This window comes from Conger conger, chromosome 2 (assembly GCF_963514075.1).
Source record: "Conger conger chromosome 2, fConCon1.1, whole genome shotgun sequence".
Lineage (NCBI taxonomy): Eukaryota > Metazoa > Chordata > Actinopteri > Anguilliformes > Congridae > Conger > Conger conger.
In genome coordinates, this window is record NC_083761.1 from 60,220,978 (window position 1) to 60,245,723 (window position 24,746).

Here is a 24,746-nt window from a genome sequence, read left to right on the forward strand (position 1 = left end):
ATCTAAATTAGCTGAACCTTTTTAAATACAGCTGATAATTGTTTGCTTAATAATTGATTGTTGATAATTGGCTGGACTAAAGAAAAACCTCCCTGAATCTCTTCCAAAGCCCTTACCTCAATTTGAAGCATTGGCAACTGGTGTATTCTTTGGCTGTTTCTGACAGAGAGCAATTACGTGTACATGGCCATCTTTGCCATCTTTGATCTCGACTGGTTTTGGGCTCAGTCGGATACAGTACATGGAGAAATGGGTAATTACACGGTCACGTTGTTTAATTTCCACAAGAAGACATTCTTAATGCCGGTTCTTAAAGTTCAAAAGATAGGCAGTTATTAAAAAAGACAGCTGGGGACTTACCGTACCACTCATCAACCCATGCAAAGGCTTGCCGGTGTCCCACCAACAAGATATCCCTGATGACCTGAGACAACAGGACAGATAGAGAGTTCACATATTAGTATTTTTACTAAAAGGTACAGAGGTGTACAGAGGTGAATCAACAGGCAGGACTGTTGTTCAAGTAAAGTTTGAGAACCACATGAAATACAGGGGTATTAAATAAGCTTTTACACATTGCGAAATGGAAGTTAACACCATCCTGTATACTGAATACCCCTCTCACACTCATAAAGGGATGGTGTGTAAAACACAAAACCATTTCTTAGTTTTGACACTTCATTATATTTCAAGAATCAAACTTTGAAAAGCTGTGAAATCTTCAAAGGTAGGAATCAAGGCATTCATTGTTTGCAGTGCTTTCCGTAGCTGTTGCTATGTTCAGGCCTTGTTTACTGAACTAATAAAGATGCACACAGATCACTCCTTTTCATTAGCACTGGAACCAGCACATCGGAACTTCGCTCTGCAGACTGAGGAACGAGTCTGGCCACAAATTGGATGTTCATCCGTACGAATGGATTTGAGTGTGAATGCGGCTACTGTGTGAGGTTGTGCAGCTGGACTGGTGTGAGTGTGTCTAACTGTGAAATTCCCGTCTGCATCCGCATGTCTCCTATAACTTCCCAAATTTGGAGATGGAAAGTCGTATGGCCAACCACGCTGGAATTGCATTTCTGCAGGTACACGCACATCCACTGCCCTGATGTGAAAGCAAACACTATAGGAGCAGGCAGTGCTTATGAATATCTGAGTGATTCATTAATATACGCCATTTGCAGTGTGGAAACCATCTTTAGCAGCAGAACTGATAATTCTTTCCAACGCAAGACCTTTGACTGCCCATATTTCTCGGTGACATTTCTTTCAACAGCGCAATAAACCAAAGTACAGGCTGTCCTTTGCCGTGCTGTTGGTGGTGGGAGGCATGTGTATCGTGTGTTCCCATTCCACACCGGCACAATAAAGGTCTGATAAGGCTCAGTCCACGAAGACCATGTTAAAGAAAGAGCATAGTACAGTACAGAGGCATGACAATATAGGTTACAGAAAATCTCCATGGGCTTCTGTGATAAACAATCCATTGCAAGTGCAGTGTTTCCTGCAGTGGTTTATGGTTAAGGGGGGCCACCTTCACAAAAAAGCAGCCCTGACTTAACTAACGTTGGATAAAAAAAATGGAAATCGATTAAAAAGAAAAATAAGAAATCCCACTGCGTCGCAAGGTGACGTCGAACAGCGGCGTTTGCCGGTTTAAAATAACATTGCGCAGTTTGTCATTCAATCGTCATCAAACTGGACCGACACCGAGGTGAGAGCGAATTAATAATCGTAACGCCATTAATAATATAACATGGAAAGGTTGTGCCGGGCACTGAATGCCGAGAGCTAACGAATGACCGGCGCCCGTGTTTAGCGCAGCTTAGGGGCTGCTGTACCTGAGATTACAGGGGATGTGAAGGAGGGCTAAAAATAGGTTCTCATTTTCACACCTCCTCATGGTACCGTGCTCAGAGCTCACCGCGAGGCGACCTCCGCCGCCTCCACGCACGGCGTGGCCATTTAATCACTGCCCTCGCCTCACTGCAGAACACCCAGCCGCCCGAGCGGAGGTGGAGCGGGCGACTGGGCCGGGATGGGACGTGGTCCGTCTGAAGTCACCCGTGTGAAAGGCCAGGCGGGCTGGCACAATCCGCGGAAAAGGAAGATGAATAAGGCATACGTCCCAAGGGGCCGGACTCACGCAAGGACCATGAATCACAGTCCCAGTTTCCCCCGACGTCATGCAATGGCATATACAAGGCACCTTCACCGTTCTCTGCCAACTCTAATTTTCAGCCTGGGAATGTGTCGTACGCCTGATATACAAGTGTTACATCCAAAGCACCTGCGTGTTCCCAATGCAGTCTCTTTGGGCAAATAAACATCTGGAAATGTACACTTGCGACAGGGTTTAATTTGAGCAGTTCACAGACTGAACAGAGGTTGTTATATTTACAGTACCTTTTAAAAAGTAGAATGAAATGTTTTTTTTTAATTCAGATTGTGATCCAGCAGGAAATAAGTGGTAATTATGTCAGAACCTAAGTAATTAGGGTTCCAAGCAACTTCTCCTGAACAGTTGGGCCAATATGCACAAAATTCTAAACACGATCGTGAACCCAATCCGGACTTAAACAGCAAAAAAGAAGCTGTTACATCAAGAAACATTGCAGCTACAAGCCATGTTTCAAAGTCGTTACAGTATCAATTTCAATATACTTCTCCATTGTATTAATCATTCAGAATCTATTGCGCACAATGACAAGGCCTCCCTGAAATGAACTTCCAAATTCGAAGGCAATCCGTCTAAAAACAGGCATTCTACAAGCACTTGAAAAATATACTTAAAAATCTTGTTTTCATGAACCATAAGTTCAACTGATGCAAAACTTCCAATGTACTTCCTGTGGGGTATGCGCTACCTCAATTCTACAGCAAATAACACCAGAGCTACGTGCCAAGGTCTCAAAATCAATGTCGAAAAATTATTGTTTTCAAATGGGTTTAAAATCTAGACAGTTGCTTAAAAAGTGTAAATAGTCGCCATGGAAACCGTTGCATTGTGTTCACACAAACATTACTTGACACTTTCTTTTTACAAATTACATACTCCAACACATACATACTAGTACACACTAACGACTACAGCAGGAACATGAAACAAAACTGCATCCTACATAGAACTACATCCACTTAATGTCACAACCAAAGAAATACATAAAAAATACAAAACTACAGATCATGTTCTGAACAATATGCTAACACACATACCGTAAATCCTCAAATTGTGTCAGGGTCTTTTATTTACTTAGGCTGCACAAAGCACAGGCCTTTATTTGGGGCAGGCTTGTATTCAAATTTCTTATTAGGCTTCTGTTGTAGAATTTTATTCTTAGAAATAAAGTAAAAGGCTACACTTAAAGTGGGCCAACACTGTTCAACACTTCCTGTAACTGTTCAGAAATCAATTAGTGTACGCTAATCAGGAACACCGTTTGGTAAGTCATAGTGTCAGTCTTAACAGACTTAGTTTATTGCAAATATTCTCAAACACAATAAATCATATGCAAGTCCAGAATCCATGAAATAACAACTTGCCAGACACGCCTTCATGAACAATAACAAATTAGCAAGTTAAGGATCTTTTTTTCCTAAAGTGCGTTTTATTGTGAGACATGCGTTTCGTTTGAAGCAGCATATCGGTAGGCTAGCTTTGGTTTGGGATTTAATTTACTTTTGGACTGATTCTATTGCTAAATGTTGGGACTGTTGGGCACTGAAATCGGAGGGGTATTTGATGGTTCACTGTTAAGTTTTATGGAGTTGAAAGAGTGTCGGGATTTCCACCCGGCGAGCCAAGGCAGCCGCTTTCATTCATTCATTGAACGTGTGCTGTGCTATTAAATTCGTAGGCTGGAATGCCTTGCGGCAACAATTGTGTTTAAATGTATACTGCTTCAGCCTTTGACAAGCTACTCATAAGGGGGCGGCAAGCGACTAGTAACTTGAGAACAACGTGTTGGAGACCCATGATGTAGGACAACGACTTTTCATTGGCAACAGTAATAAACCAACCAACAATATAAAATATTAAGAAGAGCTCTTTTATTTCATTGAGTTAAATTGAAACAATGTCTTCTAGTGCTCATGGACTGATAGCCCTACTGGTAGGCAATATTACCCCGGTTTGAATTTGGGGGCCGGCCTTTATTTGTCCGAATCGACCACGCCCCTGGCTATTATCCGAGGCCCGATTTCAAATAGAATCCCGGACACAATTTGAGGATTTACTGTACTCTACTTATATTTCAAACACACAAAACTCATTTTACACTTCCAAAAACCTTGATCATATTGCTCAAATCACTATTCTGTCAGACAGGTCCCTCGGTTAATGGCATGGCCCAGCATGTTGGTCTGTGATTGGTCCGTGATTTGTTTATACATGTAATAAGATTTGTTTTTACAAACAGTCCAGAGCAAATATCTCCCTTGAGTCAACAAAAAATTCAAAAGTGCAATAAGGACCATTTAAGTATCTCCACAAGTTAATGTAAGTTGAACAATTATACCCATAAATTCAGGCAGTATTACTGAATAAAAATCCAGTCCCAAAAAATGTATCTGGTTCAAAAAAAGAACACTCCCAAATTAGATTTTCCAGCACTGGGAAGCCCGCTTGATTCTATCTTTTTCAAACTGAAAGCTATTTACACAATCAGACATTGGGTCACAATCGAAAGGTAAAATCATTCATTATTTTCTAATACTGGCTAAAACTACCCTTGATACGAGATCTGTTAACCTCTATATATTTGTGGCCAAAACCAAAAGGTTTGAGATGGATTTATCTTATTCACAATCTCTTGAATATTAAAGATTTACAGCCACGTTTGGCATCTGTCCCATCTCAATTTATCAAACAACCTACAAGCAAGCTCTCACCAAAGTTGTGCGTGTCGTCAAGAAGGCCCTGTAAATCACACACTGCAGCAAAGCTGATCACACTGACAGCGACCTCATTATTTCAAAATGGGAATCCAATTGTCCGCATGCAGTCTGTGTACAAAATGGATTAGCATCCATCCATCGCCATCCTGTTAAAGGCCATGTGGTGACTCATGGCTCTCTTGCTCCGGGTCCCCCAGCAAGGCACGGAGCTGATTTCATTCTTTAAACATTTCCTTCATTTGTATTCCTGAGAACCTCTGGCAGATGTTTTCTGTTTCACTTTCAACACCGGACACTGTCGGCTCCCCGGAGAGCTGGGCATCCATTCAAAGGGCGGATGCTCGCACCGAAAGAACATTTTATTTTCAAAACAAAACAATGTGTTCTCGGTGCTCTGTGTTCTGCTAGATTTGGTCAACAAAACATGCCTGGGTGCTGCCCCGGCAATGTATCTGCTGCATCCGACCGGGGACTGGAAGGCCATCATGGAATTCCTAGCCTGGCAGAGGTTTCCGAGATCAAGGGCTGGTACCTGGGACAGCAGTGCCCTACTCAGCCCCCAACAACCACCTGGAAATACCTATTACACAATGTCAACGACTCCTGATGTTTACATGTCCACTTGAAATGGCTGCATTTCAGAGAATTTCTAGGGGTATGCGCAAGAACCATTTTCTTCCAGGGCTTATCATATTGGAGACGCAATATAGGGAAGACAGAAGTGCGAAATATTTAGTCGAGAGCATGATGAAACACCAAACTGCATTTCAAACACACCCTTTATTTATGACTGTCATCCGACTGGATCATTCCATCTTTCTCTGCAACAAGTAAATGTTCCTCAAGTAATCTGCTTTCTTAACCAAGGAGGCAGATCTTACAGCCAACGACTGGTCTCAGTTATATTATTGATGAAAAATCCAGACTTACTGTTGTAAGAAAGGTGAGCACATAACAGAGAAACCAATTTCATAATTAATCCTGTATATACTACTATACTTCAGTACAGCCAATTTGAACAGCCAATTACCAGTCAGTCAACGTGTTGTGCGTCTAGTCGGCTGTTCAGCATACCACGCAGCTTTAATTAAAATTGACAAAAGCAGCCAAAGATGAGTGTATTCTGGTCCAATGTGAAAAACAAAACCACTTAAATCTTAGTTAGCCATTATCGGCTGCAGCCAATGACATCCAAACAAGCTGCTGTTCTGTAAAAGTTGTTGTGCATTCGTGATTTGCTTTGCTTTGACTCTACCCATCTTCAGAAGAGCTCTGGATGGGAGAGAGAGCAGCATGATAAAGTATATGCTGTATACCTGAGCGGAAGAGAAAAGAGAGGCGACTACAGAACAATCAGCAAATCTGTCAGTTGCTATCATTCAGCGGACATGTAACATACAATCTCAAAGACAGGAGAAAAGGGGCAATTGTATTATAGCCATTTTCTGAACTATAGAGCCTATTTTGACAGAATAAAGCCTTGGCACCCAGTGAATGTGCCTGTCGCAAACAGTAGAGCAAGAGAAAAGAAAAATATAGTTTGCATTTAATTTGCCCTTTTCAATCATTTACATGAGCACCCATGTATGCCCTGAGAGAACCATGTAAAATTCTGATCTACATAACTGATCCAAAATTGAAATGCCTGATTAAAATGTCAGTTGGCAGTATGTGCCACATAACCTGTTTATGATATGGTTTGTCACTGGTTGATTCTCTGTCTCCATAATGTCATGTCTGGATAGCAACACGCCAAATTTGGGTCAAACAGGACAAACATTTCAATCCAAGATAAGATGTTACCTTGTGTACAAATTGCTCAACTCTGGTCTGAAGGCCCCAGACCTCGAATTTCACTCCAACCAGCTTGTAAGAGCACATGATTGGCTGGCTGTTGTCCCTCCATCCTTCCTTCAGGGGCCCCCGCCCTGTTTTTAAGGACCTAAAGCACCGGAGATCCTAAAAAGCAAGAGTTACAGATGTTATAGAAGGCATATCATAAAAAAATATTATTAAACTTTTCAATCTTACCCGACCCCTGGGTACGTATTGTTCAGAGACTTTAGTCATGAAAAATGCTTTAGCTGCTGAAAGACCAGCACATATGCCATGCTCAGCTGATGTTGAAGTGAAACATCAGTAAACAAGTAAGCATAAAGAAATTGAGCCGGGGTGTCTCGGTGGCGCAGCCTGTAGAGCACTGACCGCATGCTCATTGCGAGCCACGACGTCGGCGGTTCGAATCCGACCATCCGACATTTGTCGCTAGTCTTCCCCTCTCTCTCGCTCCCATTCTTCCTGTCTCTCTATACTATATACTGTCCAATAAAGCTGAAAAAGGCCTAAAAAATATCTTAAAAAAAAATAAATAAAATTGAGCCAATAATGTCACTACACTTACTATTAGTCTAAACAACCATAGCAAGCAAAGACATTACTTCTTTTTTTCTTACTTTTTTGAAAGTTAAAACACTCATTAGTAATGCAGTAGATAACCAAAGAGCAGATGCTGCTCCATAATTTTAGAGACAAACATAATGCAGTTTAATGACAAAAAGACCACTCAGCCAATCCTGCCCATCTCAGCTTGAGCGTTTGCCTAGGGTCTCCAACACTTGTGTTGGACCCTCACAAATGCACCGGTTTCAACAACATGACCTGGCAAGCTAAGCTATTCCAGACATTGGCACACTGTTACAAAAAAAGAGATCAATAAAACCTTTCCTGATATCAGTGAGAAACTTATGAAGTTAACTTGAACAACTCTAAGTATATTTTGGAGACTACATTATTAATCTAAAAAAAACCTTCCAATTCCCCTTAGTCTCCTTTTGCAGGGCCAGAAGAGACGGAGTGTCTTATCCTCCTTTTAAATTTTATACCTGGAACCAATTTGCTTGCTTTTCTTTGTACTTGTTCAAGAGCTTGAAAATTTTTCTGTATGGCGTGGTGCCCAGAACACAAAATACTGTGAATGTCGCCCAGCAAAGGCATTGTTTAACATTAAAAAAAACCATACAATTTACAGCCGTGAAAAAAAGTATTTAGCCTCTTCTTCATTTCCTCTATTATTGCATTATTTGTCACACTGAATGGTTTCAGTTCCTTAGGAATGTGTATAATTATTTTGACTGAGAAGCCAATGGCACATAAACTTAAAATGTTAGAGGCTAATTAGGGGCCTACAGACCACAGATTATCAAATATATCAAACTTTTTTTTTTGTTTGCTATATACGTTTTTCCTCCTCTTTGAGGATTTAGATGAATTATCCCCCGATACATTTAATAGAATAAATAAAAACTGAATTCCTGTATCAGATTTATATAGTTTTAATTTATTTTACAAACAAATAAGTATATTTCTGAAAGATTACTGGCCATCTAGTTTTCTTTGTGGATAAAGTATGTGTTTCAGTGTTCTAATGTATTGCTGTGTGCTGATTCAGAGGGCCTTACTATTAAAAATACCAATTCATGTTTTTATATCGCCAAAATGGGCTAAAGCTATGTTCTGCATAAGGCTTCACTTTCAATGTAGACAGAATTTCTAATGTCACACGATTTACATTGCAGTCACAATTTCTCAGACTTGATCCCATGGAGGTGGCTGATCCTATCAGTGAACAGTAGCCTATCAAAGACTAGCAACTTCCAACTGATATCAAGCTTGGGGAGGACAGAACTGCTTGGCCCCAATTTCTTTGGTATGTCCCAAGACAGAAGAGAAACTACTTTTTCACAGGGGGTGTTCAAATGGGTGCTTGATGTTGTTATTTCTTGAATGAAAAAAGGAAAAAGAAAATGTGTTTTGTGTTCACTCAGGTCCCCTTTGTCTCATTTTACCGAATGGTTTCCGATATTTAGGCGCAAAGGAAATCTTGAAGGGGGCAAATACTTTTTTTACAGCACTGTAAATTCAGTAGGTACTTCCCTCAACTCTGCATTTTTAGCAAGTTTCAATAATTATTTCAGTAGCTTCCAAACCCTTTCAAAACACAAGAGTCATGTGTCATCCACAAATGAACAGGGTCCTTACTATAACGCCTTTGATAAAGGTCATATCTATGAATAGGAAGAGTCTTGGAGGCTTTCCTAAATATAACTTTGTCTTTTTCTTTTGTTCACATACTGCATAATTCCCCTCAAACTGTCCCTTTCGTTTGCTCTATCCTTTCAGACCAGTTTACACCCCTTGAGTGTACTTACTTCCCCTCACTTCACTGAACCCACTCTACTGTAATTCTGCACTAGATGATCATTACTTGTGAAGCCCTCACTTCTATTACCATAAGGACTCTTGAAGGCAGCCACCTGGGCAGTATGCTCCTCCCAACCGTTAACACAAGCTTAGCATACTGCACACCAAACTGTGTCTAATTTAAATATTATTCTGTTTCGCTAAGCATAGCCTGGTCCAATGCAGCTCACCATTCTGTGCGTGCCACACTGTTCCTTCCTTTCACCGTGCTGTATACTTTTAAACTCATTATGTCCTCTCAGGAAAAAGCCAAGATCAGATCTTGTTCATTAACATGGATTCTTGATATCAAAATATCAGTGATTTTCACCTGAATGATGCTGAAACACAGCATGGTCTAAATCGCCCTCGTTTAATCTCAAGCGTGTGACTCGCTATTTGGAAATGTAGGAGTCCTCACGAGTAAACATCTTTGGAGGAAGTGCCTCCCTGCCGAATGTGACCAAAGTCTCTGTTGCCAGTACCTAGCATGCTAGGTCTCCAAAATTTAGCTACACACTCCAATGGTTATTCTCCACTTTCAGTGAGTATAGTAAGCTGCCTAACTAAACTGTGTGCTCATATAAATGAGACAAAAAAATATAACTTCCTTAACTGGGTTTGCCCTTAGCATGCAAGCCTTTCACTTGGTCAAATCAGAAATCAATGTAATGTTCTGAATGTAACAAAGGGCTTTCTCAAAGCCTGGCATCACTGAAACATGTTTTAAAGTGACCAACTGCATTTCTTTTTTTTGAATTTGGAATGTACATTGTAAACCATGTACATTGAACATAAGCATGTTGGAACAGCATTTATCAGGCTCTTGAATGGCACTGGAATGGCAGTTGTTCAATAAGGAAACACTATTACTGCACTGTATTACACTCAACAATGAAGACAAAACAACAACACATCTCGGTACCTCTGAGCTTTTGTAATGCCTTTCTGGGATGTCATCGAAGGCAATGTCCAGGAAGCACACCTCTGTATCACAATTACTTTTCTCCATAGTGAAGATCTATCAGCAAATAAGAGAAATAACACAAAGTGAAGTCATACACTGCACTATACCCATCACCATCTGTAGAATGTCTCTTTCCATAAAATGTTCACTTAATAGATAATACAAGTTTCCCTTACTTACATTTTCATTGATCCCACAGTTGTCTTCATATTTTGTCTCTATATGAATGGAAAACTTTGGCAAAAATGAGCACTGAAAAGAGAAATGAAGTGCAATCACTACATGAAAAGCAGAAAAACCAACTGCAAAAGAAAATACTTTCAGAGGAATGAGGTTCAGATCATATACAGCTCTGAGCAAACCTATCACTGGCTTATGTGGCAATATCAGACACATGGACAACATACATACAACATACATAGGAATGTATGTGTCAGGTTCAACAGAGGATTCCAGGGTTCAAACAACAGAGCGTATGAGGTACACAGAATGCCCAGTACTCCTTTCCACAACTCATAACTTCAGTCTGCCTTTACTTTCACAATCAAGCCACTGCTCATTTTTTTCAGAACAGGCTCACCTACATGAACACACCACGCAACAGTTGTTTCATTGTATCGTGCGTGTATAAATGCAATGAAAGACCCAAAGAAAGGACGTGAATTCCTTGTATTTTATAACACACAGCTAACACATAATATGTTCCAAGGCTTTTTATTGATATTTCTGACACTCCAAAATCTTGGCATGAGACAACCAAAAACATTATTACATATTACAGAAAGTATAAAATATTTATATAATTATAAGTAGAAATTGGAAAACAAAACTGTGCCAAGTATTAATAGACTAACTATATGTATATATGCGCAATAGTACTATACACACAATAAATACTCCAAAAATGTCCCTCACACTCAATAAATACTCCTAAAACATCCCTCACATGCAATAAATACTCCTAAAACATCCCTCACACACAATAAATACACCTAAAACTCCTTTCTTGACAGAGGCAAAGTGGTAGACTCTTAAGAGTGTCAACGGAAAGCAACAAGGATAAATTTTTGTTATGGAACACTCCATTTGGCTCTACAACTTCATACGTTAGAAGTTATAGACATAGATTGATGCAGCTTTGTTTTGCATTGGTAAATTCATGCTAAACCCTCCCTCATTTACATGCCTAAGAGACTGGCTTGCTTTGCTAGAACAAGTGCAACAGTGTAACCGAACGATCCACAAGAATCTAAGCTTTTAAATGCATATTACGGATCGAAAATGTGTTAAGAAATGCATAAATGTATACAAAATGTATATACGCATACATATATTTATACATTTATTAACGTTTATTAGGAGAGTATTAGGAGCGCATTACTGCTCGTCGCCGACACAGTAGGTCTCAGGGGGTTCATCTGCGGAGAGAACAAAGTCTCCAGGGTGGACGTACAGCTGCACATCAGCATGACGGGGCTGACGTTGCTGCAGTTTGGCTACAGGGCTCTTCCTTACACGAGTCATACACGCATCTGCACCAGCGTGCATGTACACGTATTCACATACACACAGACACACCACCATCCAAATGTCTGGAATCGCTTTTGAAAGAAATCAATACTTTGATTCACCAAGGTGGCATTCAATTCTTTTTTTCAGTTTAATGAATTTTATGTTTACTGGAAAACATAAGTGATTCCAAACAGAGCAGCCCAACACTGCGGACATGACGTGACAAAGGGGCTGAAGTTTTCAGGGCACACCAAGAATGTTTTGATGTTGATACTATTGTCAAAGTGAACCAGAAACCTCCATGCATCTCTTAAGTCAGTGTATAGTACGAATTCATAAAATAAGTTCAAAGTTAGCCATTATATTTACAAGATATTTTTTTATTATTCTGTCAAGATTCTCTTCAGGATTTACTGGCAGTTTGAGCAAATGCACCTCATCGAATAAGTTATTAAAGTTTCAAAAAACAACAAACAACAAAATTATAAATTAAATAAAAACTTACTGTGTATTCTGGATCCAAAAGCCAAAATAGTGCATGAAAAGAACAGAAAGCGTTATTTTCCTCAAATAACTGTGCAAAGACATTTTATCTCACATAAATATACACCAGCACATTGACAATGTGTTAATAATGGAGCAAAATTGATTATTTTATTTTTTAAAAAGGCAACTGCCTCCCAACTATCATTAGTAATCCTTGAAGCTACATTCCTACACTGCAGTGTCATATTACGCTTACCCGTTATTGTATATGGATAGTAATTCCAGGCCTTTTCTGTGATGTAGAAAATACGCGGAACGACTGCTCGTGCCCAGCTGGGAAGCTTGCTGAAAAACAGAGGAAGAAACGATGTGATTGACGAAACGCATGCGTAGCCTTCAGCGAAGCCAACAGCCCGACATGGTCAAGTTCACTAAACACGCCACCTAACACAAAGAAATGCTCTAAATGGAGGAGCGCTAAGTGTGATTGTGGCCACAGAATGCATTATTCAAGCCCTAGCCCCAGAGTAATTTCCACAGAACTTCCCTGATTACAGAGAAGAAATCCAATTATTTCTCAACTGATTGGGCACGAAAGCCCTCAATACCCTACAAGTGAGCGTAAGGCGAAATAACGCCGTTACCCAGAATAGAACCCTGTTCGATAAGAGCCGCTATAAATAGAAAGACGGATTGATTCCATGTTACCCCATTCAACAGAAAAGGCAGGCTTCTCCTGGGAGACCATGGCATGTGTCACCAATTAGTGCTGGTTAAAAGGTCACACCAGGAGAAGGATATGTGGGAGCCTGAGCACTGATTTGATATTAACTTGGCATATTAACTGGCTGATTAGAAATCTACACGCAGCTTTTTGCACGGTTCAGCAGCTGATAAGGAATTAGCTGAGCACAGCCAACCCCAACTCTATGAAAGATAATGCATGGCTTTGACAGTTTAACCCTTTCCACTTTGCCTCCCTAGAGGGCTTTAATGACATCTGATCCCTAAGCAAGCAATAAGTCCTGAAAAAGGTACCAACGTGTCGAATAGCCGTGTCCACTTAGGCCACGTTTCCTTGATCTGTTGAAGCATACTGTAACAGGAGCTGCAGTCTCAATTTATGGTACTCTATAATATTAAGGCTATACAAAGAATAATTAACCTAGATTTGTTCATTATACTATGTGCAGTAATTTCAAGAAATCCATGGTCTTCAGTGTTATGAAAAGGCATCTGCCCGCTTCCGAAATTTCCTCCATTATTGCACATTTGTCACACTGAATGGTTTAGGATATTTAGACAAACTGTAATATTAGACAAAGGGAACTGGAGTAAAGACAAAATGCTTTTTTAAAATTATGTAATTTATGTAATGAAAAAACTGATCAAATACCCATATGACCCATTTGAAAAATTGCCCTGAAAAACTGGATGTACCTTCAGCAGCAAGAAACGCAATTATTTCATATCAGTATTTCAAATCTCTGTGTAAAAAAAAGCCCACTCTTTCAGAACTGCTTTATCCAACAAATTAGTGGGTTTTTGAGCAGGACTGCTCATTTCAGGTCCTGCCACATCATCTCTGTTGGGTTAAAGTCAGGACTTTGACTAGGCCACTCCGAAACTTGAATTTTGTTTATCAGCCATTCAGATGTGGACTTGCTTTGGTGCATCCCAGGCATGAGGCAGCAAAGCATCCCCACACCATCACACAACCTACTGACAACATTTCACAGAAAAGTCATTTTCGATTTCACTGTGCCGTTTTTAAGACTGCGGCATAACATTTTCATACTCATTATTCAAATGCATTTGCAAATAATTGCTGCAGCGGCAGTGCCAGATAATGGATATCAGCGAGGAACATGTCTAACTGTCCCCTAGTGACAAAAGGGTTGAAACATACATTAGGAACAGTATATATTGGGCGGCCTATAGTGTAGTGGTTAAGGTAAATGACTGGGACACGCAAGGTCGGTGGTTCTAATCCACAATATGGGCTGATTTGAACCTATGTAGCCACAATATGATCCACACAGCCATTGGGCCCTTGAGCAAGGCCCTTAACCCTGCATTGCTCCAGGGGACAATTGTCTCCTGCTTTGTCTAATCAACTGTACGTCACTCTGGATAAGAGCGTCTGCCAAATGCCAATAAATGGTAAATGGTTGGCATTTATATAGCGCCTTTATCCAAAGCGCTGTACAATTGATGCTTCTCATTCACCCATTCATACACACATTCACACACCAACGGCGATTGGCTGCCATGCAAGGCACCGACCAGCTCGTCAGGAGCATTTGGGGGTTAGGTGTCTTGCTCAGGGACACTTTGACACAGCCCGGGCAGGGGATCGAACCGGCAACCCTCCAACTGCCAGACGACTGCTCTTACTGCCTGAGCCATGTCACCCCTGTAATAATAATGTAATGTAATAATGTAATGTAATGTAATGTTATGAAATAATGTAACCAAACCATCCAACTTTCCCACACTGAAGAAGAATCAACCCTGTGTCACTGGACGAAGTTAACCTTTCCAAAAAGCACAAGCCTCTGCTGAGTGCTACAGGAGAGGAGGACACTGTTCACCCTCAAGCTCCTTGTGAGGCATCACGAGCAGGGCCGGAGAAGAAAGTAAGAAGACTCGCAATGACTGATGCCACAAATATGCTCTCTAAGGCAAAAAAAAACCCATTTGCTGTGACATTCCTACAATGATTTAAATATAGTAATATTATATACAAGGACACAACATTAGGTCATTCGGGGGGGAAAATCAGCCCATTTTACTACTATTTAAAATAAGGACTTTACACTGGGGGGGGGAACTATTCCAAGGTGAATGATCACTTATAGCACAGTGTCTGTCCTTTAAGACATGTATTCCCAGGAACTATCAACCTTTCTATCTATCTGACTTTTCTCTTTTCTATGTCATTTTGTTAAAGAAGAAATCACATACTTGGAACAACAATATTACCACTGGTGTTTTAAAAATCTCCAACACTGGGAAATGCAATGTTTCTTTCATGTGGTCTGTTAGAAGCCATATCATAAAGTAATATCTCTAATGGAACCTATGTCAGATAGCCACATTAATGTAGTTTACAGAAAATGGTGAGGATTGTATACCTTTTTTGTCAGCTTTGTGGTTGTCTAATGGATGAGCAAATATCCCAAAGCCCCCAATCACTTAAGTTTCTTTCTAGTTGCAGAGTGATCACCAATAGCTGGCTCATTAAAAATGCACTTCATTATAGAGGCTGGGGAAAGGCGAGTAAAAATAGATTTTGTTGTGAGATTTGGTCCTTTGGTGCGAACAGCTCAAAAAATAAATTGACACACAAGTCCATTCCACAAAAGGTTGCCTGGCAACAGGAGCTGCACAGAACACAGGACACAGAACTAGTGAAAAAGAAAGATGTGGTTATATCGAGAAAGCAGCATACGGGGAATGAGTAGGTGGGAATACAAGCTTCAACTGGATATGATCATATAGTTGAGGAAGTCATTTTTAGGTTCCGATTGAGTGCTCCAAACTTCAGAAATAAGATCGCATCTTATTTCCCTAAACTGAAAGCAGTGTCCAGATGAGGGGTGAATCAGAGATCACAAGGCAAATGGAGACAGAACAGTGGTAAGCAATGGTCTTCCTACGTATTATCATTATCACTCTAAACTGGTTGCTAAACATACAGAATTGAATGCAGTTCGATATCAGCCATAGAGGTACCTCCAGAGGCAAAATGGTGACATTAATCAAACCATTGACCACAGCCTAAACACATTTTTTTAAAACATCCCCATGATTATCAACATTATTATCAGCGTCTGTGTTTTTGTGGATATACTGACAACTAAAACGGTTATGACTTATTTTGTATTTTCAGTTTGATCTGAATTAAGCAGAGGTATGGTGTGTAGGTCTAGGATAGGATACTCCAACAGGAAGGCGTACCTGGACAGGTGAACTCTCTTCTCCGTGAACTGGCCCTCCCCATGCACGGGGTCCACGTGTGGCTCGTTACGCACCACCTCCACTCCTTCCCCCTTGTCGCTCTCCTCGTGGCTGTGCTTGCTGATGGTGTACAGCTGTCCTATTCGATACTGGGTGGGGAGAGAGGTGCACATTCAACGACATGGCTGAAACTCGATGCGTGTCATACCTATGTTTAAAGGGCATCTTTGGCTAACACCGTCTACGCTTTCACACAAATGCTATCCCGTGATGTGGCGGTACCACGTGTGGAAGGACGAGCTTTAGATGTGACGAGCAATGTGAGCCAAGCTTAGGAATGCAAAGCCAAGAAATCCACAAGACATATCTAATACATGATGCTATCGGGTTAGGAGATCTAGACAGTGGGCACACTGACATGCATGAATTTCTACAGACACAATTATACACTACCATTCAAAAGTTTGGAATCACCATGCCTTTTTCTACTTTTTTTAATTTTTTTTCTCTGTTTGTAATGAAACAATTCACATGTGGCCAAAGCACAGACCCAGAGCTTTTATTAAGGGGTATTTTCATATCCTTTAATACATTTTTATATTTTGGTTTTATCATGTAGTAATTACAGCAGTTTATATTTGTAGCCCCCCATTTCAATGTTTGATACAATTAACATGATGTCAAATAAGAGTCATGTTTTGTATTTGGTTGCATATCCCTTGCATGCCATGACTTCCTGATGTCTGTGACCTATCAAAGTCATCAGAGTCTGGACATCTTAATTTCAGGTTGTCCTCAAAGTGATACTAAAACTCTTTTGAATGGATCTAAATGGAAACTGGGGGGTGGGACTAGATTCAGCAATAAATTATGCTGATGCAGTATGGAGCACATTTGTTGGCTAAATGGCTTTAAGTCATCAAGGGTCCAAGGTATCAAATGAGCCTCAAACCATCATGCTGCAGCCAGATATGCAGTAGATACTATAAGAATTGCTCCTCCTGACTAATTTCCTGTTGAACTCAATAAAAAAATATTCACAAGAAAGAATTTTACTGCATATCTGGCAGCTATACAGTGGTTTGAGACTCATTTGATACCTTGGACCTTGGACAACCTGAAAATGAGATATTCAGACTCTGATAGGTCACAGACATCAGGAAGTCACGGCTTGCAAAGGATACGCAACCAAATACAAAACACGACTCTTATTTGACATTGTTCATTTGTCTCAAAGATTGAAATAGGGGACTACATATAAAAAGTGCTGTAATTACTACATGGTGAAACCAAAATGTATAAAAAAATACCCTTTAATAAAACCTCAAAGTCTGCACTTAGACCACATATGAATAGTTTGATTCCAAACAGAGAATATCAAATTAGAAAATGACAAAGTGATTCCAAACTTTAGGCATCGTACATCGTAAAAAAAAAGTAGTACTACAATAAATTATATAAAAATATAACTTAGGCATTTGAAGTTCATAAATCAGCGGCTTATTATATTAATTAATCTTCACTCAGCAGAATCTCCAGCTGACAGGAAAACAAGGACAAGACGGCATTTAACTGCCTATGCGGAACCAAATCTTCGCACTGGCATCACACCGTGTTAAGACTGTGACACTTGGTTACGCCGATGAAACCATTAGCACGACACGTGCATTTAATAACACACAAATTGCCTGCCGCGTTTCTCATTCATCAAACTGATGCAGTGAGCTGCTCTAAATGGAATTGTACAGGGAAGTGGATATTGATGAGCTCTTATTTCGCACCCTTCCCTGCGCACCCTGCAGGAATTTAATCTGGAAACTGCTGCATAAACAGAGAAGCGCAGAAAGATTCAACACCCAATAAATGTTTCTGCATCCAGGAGGTCACAGTGAGTCTCAAAGACTGTCTTTGGGAATTAGCTCGTGTAGACAGTGCGCTACTTAGCCAAATGGAAGACCACTGCGCTTTTTTGCCACTGTATGTAAGATGGGTTATATTACAATTCTTAAATTCCCTGATATTATATGGGACATAATAACTGGTCTTGCAACCCAGTGCATGTTCATGTTTTACAAATCCCGTCATTCACTCTAATACCAAATACTACACACTATGCAGGTTATTTGGTGAAAACAAAGCTTTTGTGAAGATTCTCCATCGTGGCAGGATCTGTAAAGTTTGAGCTCCAAATTACTCCGTGGAGTTAGGTAAAAAATAACCAGACAAAAAAAACTCAAATCTGGGACAAAACGCACCTCGGGCCAGAGAGGGTGAAGCTCTGGCCTCTGTGTTTGCCCACTCACCAACACAAACATAAACACACACGCTCCGCATTCCTCCCCCCGCACCGGCACTCCCCCCTGCATCACGGTCTCCTCCTCGGGCCCTGACGTCACGCTGATGTCAAGGGTGGGCTAAAAATAGCAGCAGCTAATGATCCTCCATCAGTGGGGGCAGCAACGTGGAGAGGTGGGGATCCGGCGTTTTATTATGCATCAAACACATATCCTTGACATCAAACGATCTCGCCTCGTCCCATAAAAACCGTAAAATGTGAACTTGAGTGTTTTCGATTTGCATTTATGAGCAAATGCCTTCCCGAATCACCGAATCAGTGAGAACTCAGTGGGAAACAAAGGGAAGGGCGATTTAAAGTAGTGTGAATGAATAAACAGTTAAATGCAAATGTACGTAGCGCAGTGACACTATGAAGTTTTGTTTGTTTCTGAAATAAATGACTGTCAACTCCTTATTTGAGGGTACTTGCATTCAGTTTGGGCAACAAATTTAGGAAATACAGCCATTTTATGCATAGTGCCCCCATTATAGTGGAACAAAAGTAAATAAGTAAAAGTCAAATAAAATAAAGTCCTCATATTTAGTACTTGGTTGCAAACTCTTTTTGATGACCTGATGTCTAATCACCACACACGCTCAGCCAGGCCTGTACTGTTTGTTTCTGGGGCATTCTGCCTTCAGCCTCATCTTCAGCAAGTGGAACACATGTTCAATTGGATTCAGGACAGGTGATTGACTTGGCCAGTCAAGAACATTACACTTTTTGGCTGTGAAAAACTAATGGTTGCTTTAGCAATATATCACATATTTATAGTTTATGAGTGGGTTGTATTATGCATTTACCTGTTTGTGAAGTCATTCTTATTCATTGTAGTTGATAATTATTCATATTATTTATTTTTCTAGGGGCTTTTAGCTCCCAGTAATTGGTAGCGACAGTACATTTTTCCTATCAGCTGGGTCCTAATGTCAATCTCAATGCGACTAGCCCGGTTAAATAAAGGATAAATAAATATTTGCAGTAGACCAGTCTAGCCTGAGTGCTGGAATACCATTACAGTTCATTACACCAATACGACTCGCTGCCAACTTCTCCTTTATTTAGCTGAGTAGCATTGATAAGGGCAGACTTGCAAACACCAGTCAGTCTATTGGCGAGGTGTAAAGCTAAAATCACCTGTTTCTATATCAGGCCGCGGGTTCATTCACCTGCTCATTCTGTGTTATTGCCAGCCTCCCACGTCACTTCCCAAGTCATGACACAAGTGTTATGCTGAAGAGACAGAGGTGCAAACAGAACATCAAGCAAGGGCGCTCAGCTGACTGCAGAATCCACATGCTAAAATACTCACCATGTCATGCAGGCTTTAACTGCCGCCACACGCATTGGGACAGGGGAAAAGCTCGTCTCTGAGTTCAAGTTTAATGTTTCTGTTTGACGTAATTGTCCAAGATGGTTTACTCCCCACGAGCAGATGCCAGTAGTGATGTTTAGAGGGCTACGTGGTGCAATGGCCGAAGTATCCAATTTATACAGATATGCCAACATAGCAACGGTTAACATCACGAGAGGAAAACCATAGTTATGGCATACAAACCATAGCTTGTCGAGTTCAAGTTTATAAATGTATGAGATAAAACTGTACATTTGATAATATCAAATTAACCATGTACTCTTCCCTGACATGTTTATATGTTAGATAATCACAACCTGCCAGCTTTACAAAGGCGGGTAAAGAAATATAAAGCAAGAAGATACACTTCAAGTGACCTGTACATCGACTTTGGCACATGTAGCCTATATTCTACTAAATCTTCATTGGTTTGAGATGTTGTTTTTTCCTGCCGTCCTAATCTACATTACAACACTGCAAATTGGCTCTGCCTTGAAAGGAAACTGCAGTTTAAAATATGAACTGCATTTGCAAAGCCAATGCGCATATGGTCAGTTCTATTAACTTGCTTTATTAACATTGTGAATTGGCCATTTGAAATGGACCGATTACTCACCTCCCTAATTTGAGCATACTGCAGCGCGCATACTGCAGCGCGCATACACACGCGCGCACGCACACACACACACACACACACACACACACACACACACACACAACAGCGTATCAATTCACAATTCACCTTTAGTCGAGCATTCCTCCATGACAAATAAAGCGCTGTAAATGAGCCGCCAAACCGTATGCAACACTAGCATGGAAGCCATCGCTCAAACAGACAGGATCACTTTAGATCTAATAAAACCCTTCGTTTTTATCAATACGCAACACTGGCATCCAGTTGCGCAGCTGAAATCCTTCCATGGTGAACAAAGTCAGATTTAAAGACAGAACATTGTGTACATGTGTTCATTTGAAGTGAAACGGACGGCGCGTAAATCACAGAGGAGTAAGTGCCAAACAATGTTGCAGTCTTACCACAACTACAAACAAACTACTTCTCAGATGTTCCCACGAATGTTGGCTTTTTTGTGTACTTCTATACTTTGATAAAAAATGGTAAATGGTTGGCATTTATATAGCACTTTTATATAAAGTTGTGTACAATTGATGCTTCTCATTCACTCATTCATTTACATTTTACATTTTTGTCATTTGGCAGACGCTTTTAATCCAAAGCAATTTACAAGTGCATAGGTTCTTCCACAAGCTAAAAGCATCAAATTCATAACTAGCAAAACACGCATGAAGAGCTGTTCTAAAGAAAATGACAATGTTTTTCATCCACACTCTCACACCAATGGCAATTGGCTGCCATGCAAGGCACCAAACGTCAGGAGCATTTGGGTGTTAGGTGTCTTGCTGAAGGATACTTCGACACACCCAGGGCGGGATCAAACCGGCAACCCTCCAACAGCCAGACGACTGTGATTAGGCTTCCGCCTGAGACAATGCTGCAAAATAAGATAATTGCTTGATTGCCTACATAATTTATGCCCCCCACCCCAAAACAAAGCCATGCAAACAGTTCATTCATATGTAAACAAATCAGCAACTCATGCTTCAGGGGATAATGCAATACCACCATCCAAAACTACATTCAATGCGCTCATGTAGAAGCATACAGTCATACAGCAGATTGTTAGCAATTAGCCTTCATATCCTATAGCTATATTGATAATATCAGCCTACTCCATAGCATGCCATCCCAAGGGCCCTTTGTGTTCAGATTCTATCTCAGCAAATTAACCTCAGGAGAGCAGGAGCAACAAGAAAACATGAATCCAGGTTCTAAAGGTTAGGAGATTTCTGATGCATTCTTTTCCAGCAGGTTTAAAAAAAAAAAAAGAACATGAACTTTATATGGAAAACCTGCAGAGCTGGACAGATTAAAGCAGAGATTGTTGAGCTTTGGAGGTCAAGTGTCTACTAATCCTGATTCAAATAGCCAGATGGCTCTCCAGTTGGCTGGAATCAAAACAGAAAATTTGCATGCCGATTTGCACCGAGCAGAGCCAAAGAGGAAATGTGGCCATTTTACACTTCCTGTCTTACAGGACTATTATGGCCATACATCTTTATGAGAACCAGATAAAGACGCACACATAATTCTACAGCTTTTCATTATTTCCACTTCAAGTGACATTTGTAAAGGAATTATCTGTTTCTTTTCTGCTTTAAGAGCTATAAAAAGCATTTCTGTCACTTCTGAGCAGTAACAATAGTTGCTTCAGTGAACAAGAACAAATGTACATAAGACAAATTAATCTTTCACCTTATGTTTTAACACAGAAATGCTAGATTTATCCTCCTCTATACTTAGCAGGTGGACAGAGTCGGTTTCCATGGTGATCATTACTGCACTGATATTCAGTGCCTTCAGAAAGTTCTCCCATTTCTCATTTTGCAACATGGCAAAGTCAAATGAAAATATATTTAATTTGGATTTTTAAATGACAATTTAGAAGACTCAAAGTATCAAAATCAAAGCGTTTAGAAGCCTTCAGAATGATATTCAAAATAAGAAACTGAAAGTGACTTCACCGCCCTTGCATTAATAACAAAGCCAGATTAGGCTGTCTCTTTTCTTGAGAGATCACACTATACTAGCAAGGTCCACCACTGTTGATTTTGAATCAACCGATGTTCAGCTGCATGATGGCACAATAAATACAAACAACTGTGTGAGGTCTCACAACTGAAAGGGCTCAATTGTGTTGTCATGAAGGGGAGAGACCTGCCTATGGAACTTGGTGAGGGTTATGAAAAGCTTTAAACCATCCTTGGACAACAGTCCATTGCAATAAATGTAAAAATTACAGCACAACCCTGCAACTGCAAAAATCTGGATGAGAAAGGCAATCATCAACACTTTCTGTTTCAGAGCTCATTTTCTGAAAAGGGAGAAACTGTTCTCAATGTTCTCTTCAGCACTTTGCAGATCTGGCCTCTTAGGAAGGGGTTAGACGGAGACCTCTTCTGAGAAAGGCCAACATTAAGTCACGCCTGGAGATTTCCAGCAGCCTTGTGACCGACTGCGATGCCTTCTGGAAGAAGAAGAATTTTGTGGTCTGATGAGACTAAAGTAGAGCTCTTTGGCATGAAAGCAAAGCGCTATCTTAAGCACAAACCAAATACTTGCTATGGGGAGCCTTGCTTTTTAGCAAGAGGGTAGCTTGGGGAAGCTTGTAACCAAAAGCAAGACTGATGGTTAGAAAACCTATTTTTTGAATACTTCTGTTAATGACAAATGAACATCAAAGCCTTTCATTTTTCAAAATGTATTCTTTGCATCATAAATTGCAGAAAATAAGTGCAGTGTTGGTGAAGGGGAGAACTGCATTAAAATTTTAAAGGGTAATAAGGACCGAATGGGAACATTTCAAGGAGGTGAATACTTTCTGAAGGTGTACCTTTAATTCTGACCTCTATAGTGGACAGGAATGCATTCGTATAAATTATTTATGACGTTCCAAAAGAAATGTATTCCAGAATTGTACAAGCTGTTACATTTTCTAATTAGGTGCTTTTGTTAGAGGGCTCATTTACCTTTTTATGCCGTATTATGTCTGAAATATGCATGTAATGAAGAATAAAAGTCCTATGTTCACAATGTGCTGCCATATTCCAAACAATTACAATACAAGAGGTAACAAAATGTTTGAACTGAACATGGGTTCAGTTAAAAGGCGCTGTGTTCAAGTGTACTTTTACAATATTTTCGTTAAATGCATTAACACAAAGCATTTACTCATTATAACTTGCCGTCTTCTTTGTCGGGCCACAATTTATCCTATTATATAGATTTCTTTAATTTGATCATCAGTTAAAAATGTTTCCCTTCTTATGCAATAGCACAGCATGAATATGGGACTTATCTTCTTCAGGGCATGAATAGCTATTTCTGACTGTGGTTTAAGAGCCACAGTCAAAAAAAATTTATTATATTTTAAGCTATTTATATGAGCTATTTGGATTGCAAGAAAAGTGCGAGTGAATTCGTAAATTAAGAGAAAAATGTATAACTGCAGTTTAAATGAAGACAGACTGCCTAGATTGTAATAAGATTAAACTTTGCTCTCAGTCAGCCAATGGGAAACTATCTAGTAATGTTTTCAAGTGAGTGCATGCAGCACAGGACACAGAATGAGCACAGGTTTACAGTGATACATTTCATTGAGGTACAACACATAATTCAGTGAAAAATCAACCTGTGAGGGGTGACCACTCAAATTTTGCTCAAACTTTGTGTAAATATTACACATGCAAAACATCCTCATTGGATTTGTTGTTCTAGATATTGGCTGTTAATAAAGGGGGGGTGGGGGTGGAAATTTGGGTTTTGATTTTGGAGCATCATATCTTTAGCCACAAGTACAAAAAAGTATTTTGCAATTAAATACTGAGCATCACAAATAGGTAGGAGATAAATGTATACATTTCATGAGTCTCCTTAACCACAAAATCTGAAAGGGGATATGTGGAACTAATAAAGATCTGTGAAGCAAAATGGTAGCACTGTCCCTTTGTGTCTCCAAATCTATCCAAAATTGATAAATTGTGCATTGCAGTAAATCATTAAATATTAACATTTTACCAACAATCAACTGTTTTAACTCTTCTTAAATCTTTTGCGTCCTAACTTTGCCTTTGTGTGGAGAAATGCTGGCAAAACAGTGGGAAGCTTAGGTCGCCATCTTTATCAATGCTTACTGTTTGTTGGTAAATGAAGCATCAACCACAGAATAAGGTAACACCTTTGGAATCACACAATCCATATTTGGATATATACTTTCTAATGATGTAAGAAAGCCTACTGGTTGCCTGAACATAATACAAAAACTTCTGAAAAAATTTTAACCAGGAACTTATGCCCAGTTGTTAATGTAACCCAAAGATGTGTATCATTGGAAATTCATGGTCTTTGGTTAACCTTA

The 24,746-nt window shown here is 40.0% G+C and overlaps 1 protein-coding gene across 1 annotated transcript in view; it reads right to left on the reverse strand.

The window, feature by feature from the left end:
• LOC133122804 (cytoplasmic phosphatidylinositol transfer protein 1-like) overlaps positions 1-24,746 on the reverse strand; it is a 37,410-nt gene that overhangs the window by 5,296 nt on the left and 7,368 nt on the right. Inside the window, exons 3-9 of the mRNA XM_061232975.1 lie at positions 16,061-16,209; positions 12,354-12,442; positions 12,117-12,124; positions 10,280-10,351; positions 10,058-10,153; positions 6,697-6,852; positions 361-424 (exon numbers count right to left, since the gene is read on the reverse strand). Of these exons, the coding sequence (XP_061088959.1) occupies positions 361-424; positions 6,697-6,852; positions 10,058-10,153; positions 10,280-10,351; positions 12,117-12,124; positions 12,354-12,442; positions 16,061-16,209 (634 nt within the window). The remainder of the gene's footprint in view (positions 1-360; positions 425-6,696; positions 6,853-10,057; positions 10,154-10,279; positions 10,352-12,116; positions 12,125-12,353; positions 12,443-16,060; positions 16,210-24,746) is intronic.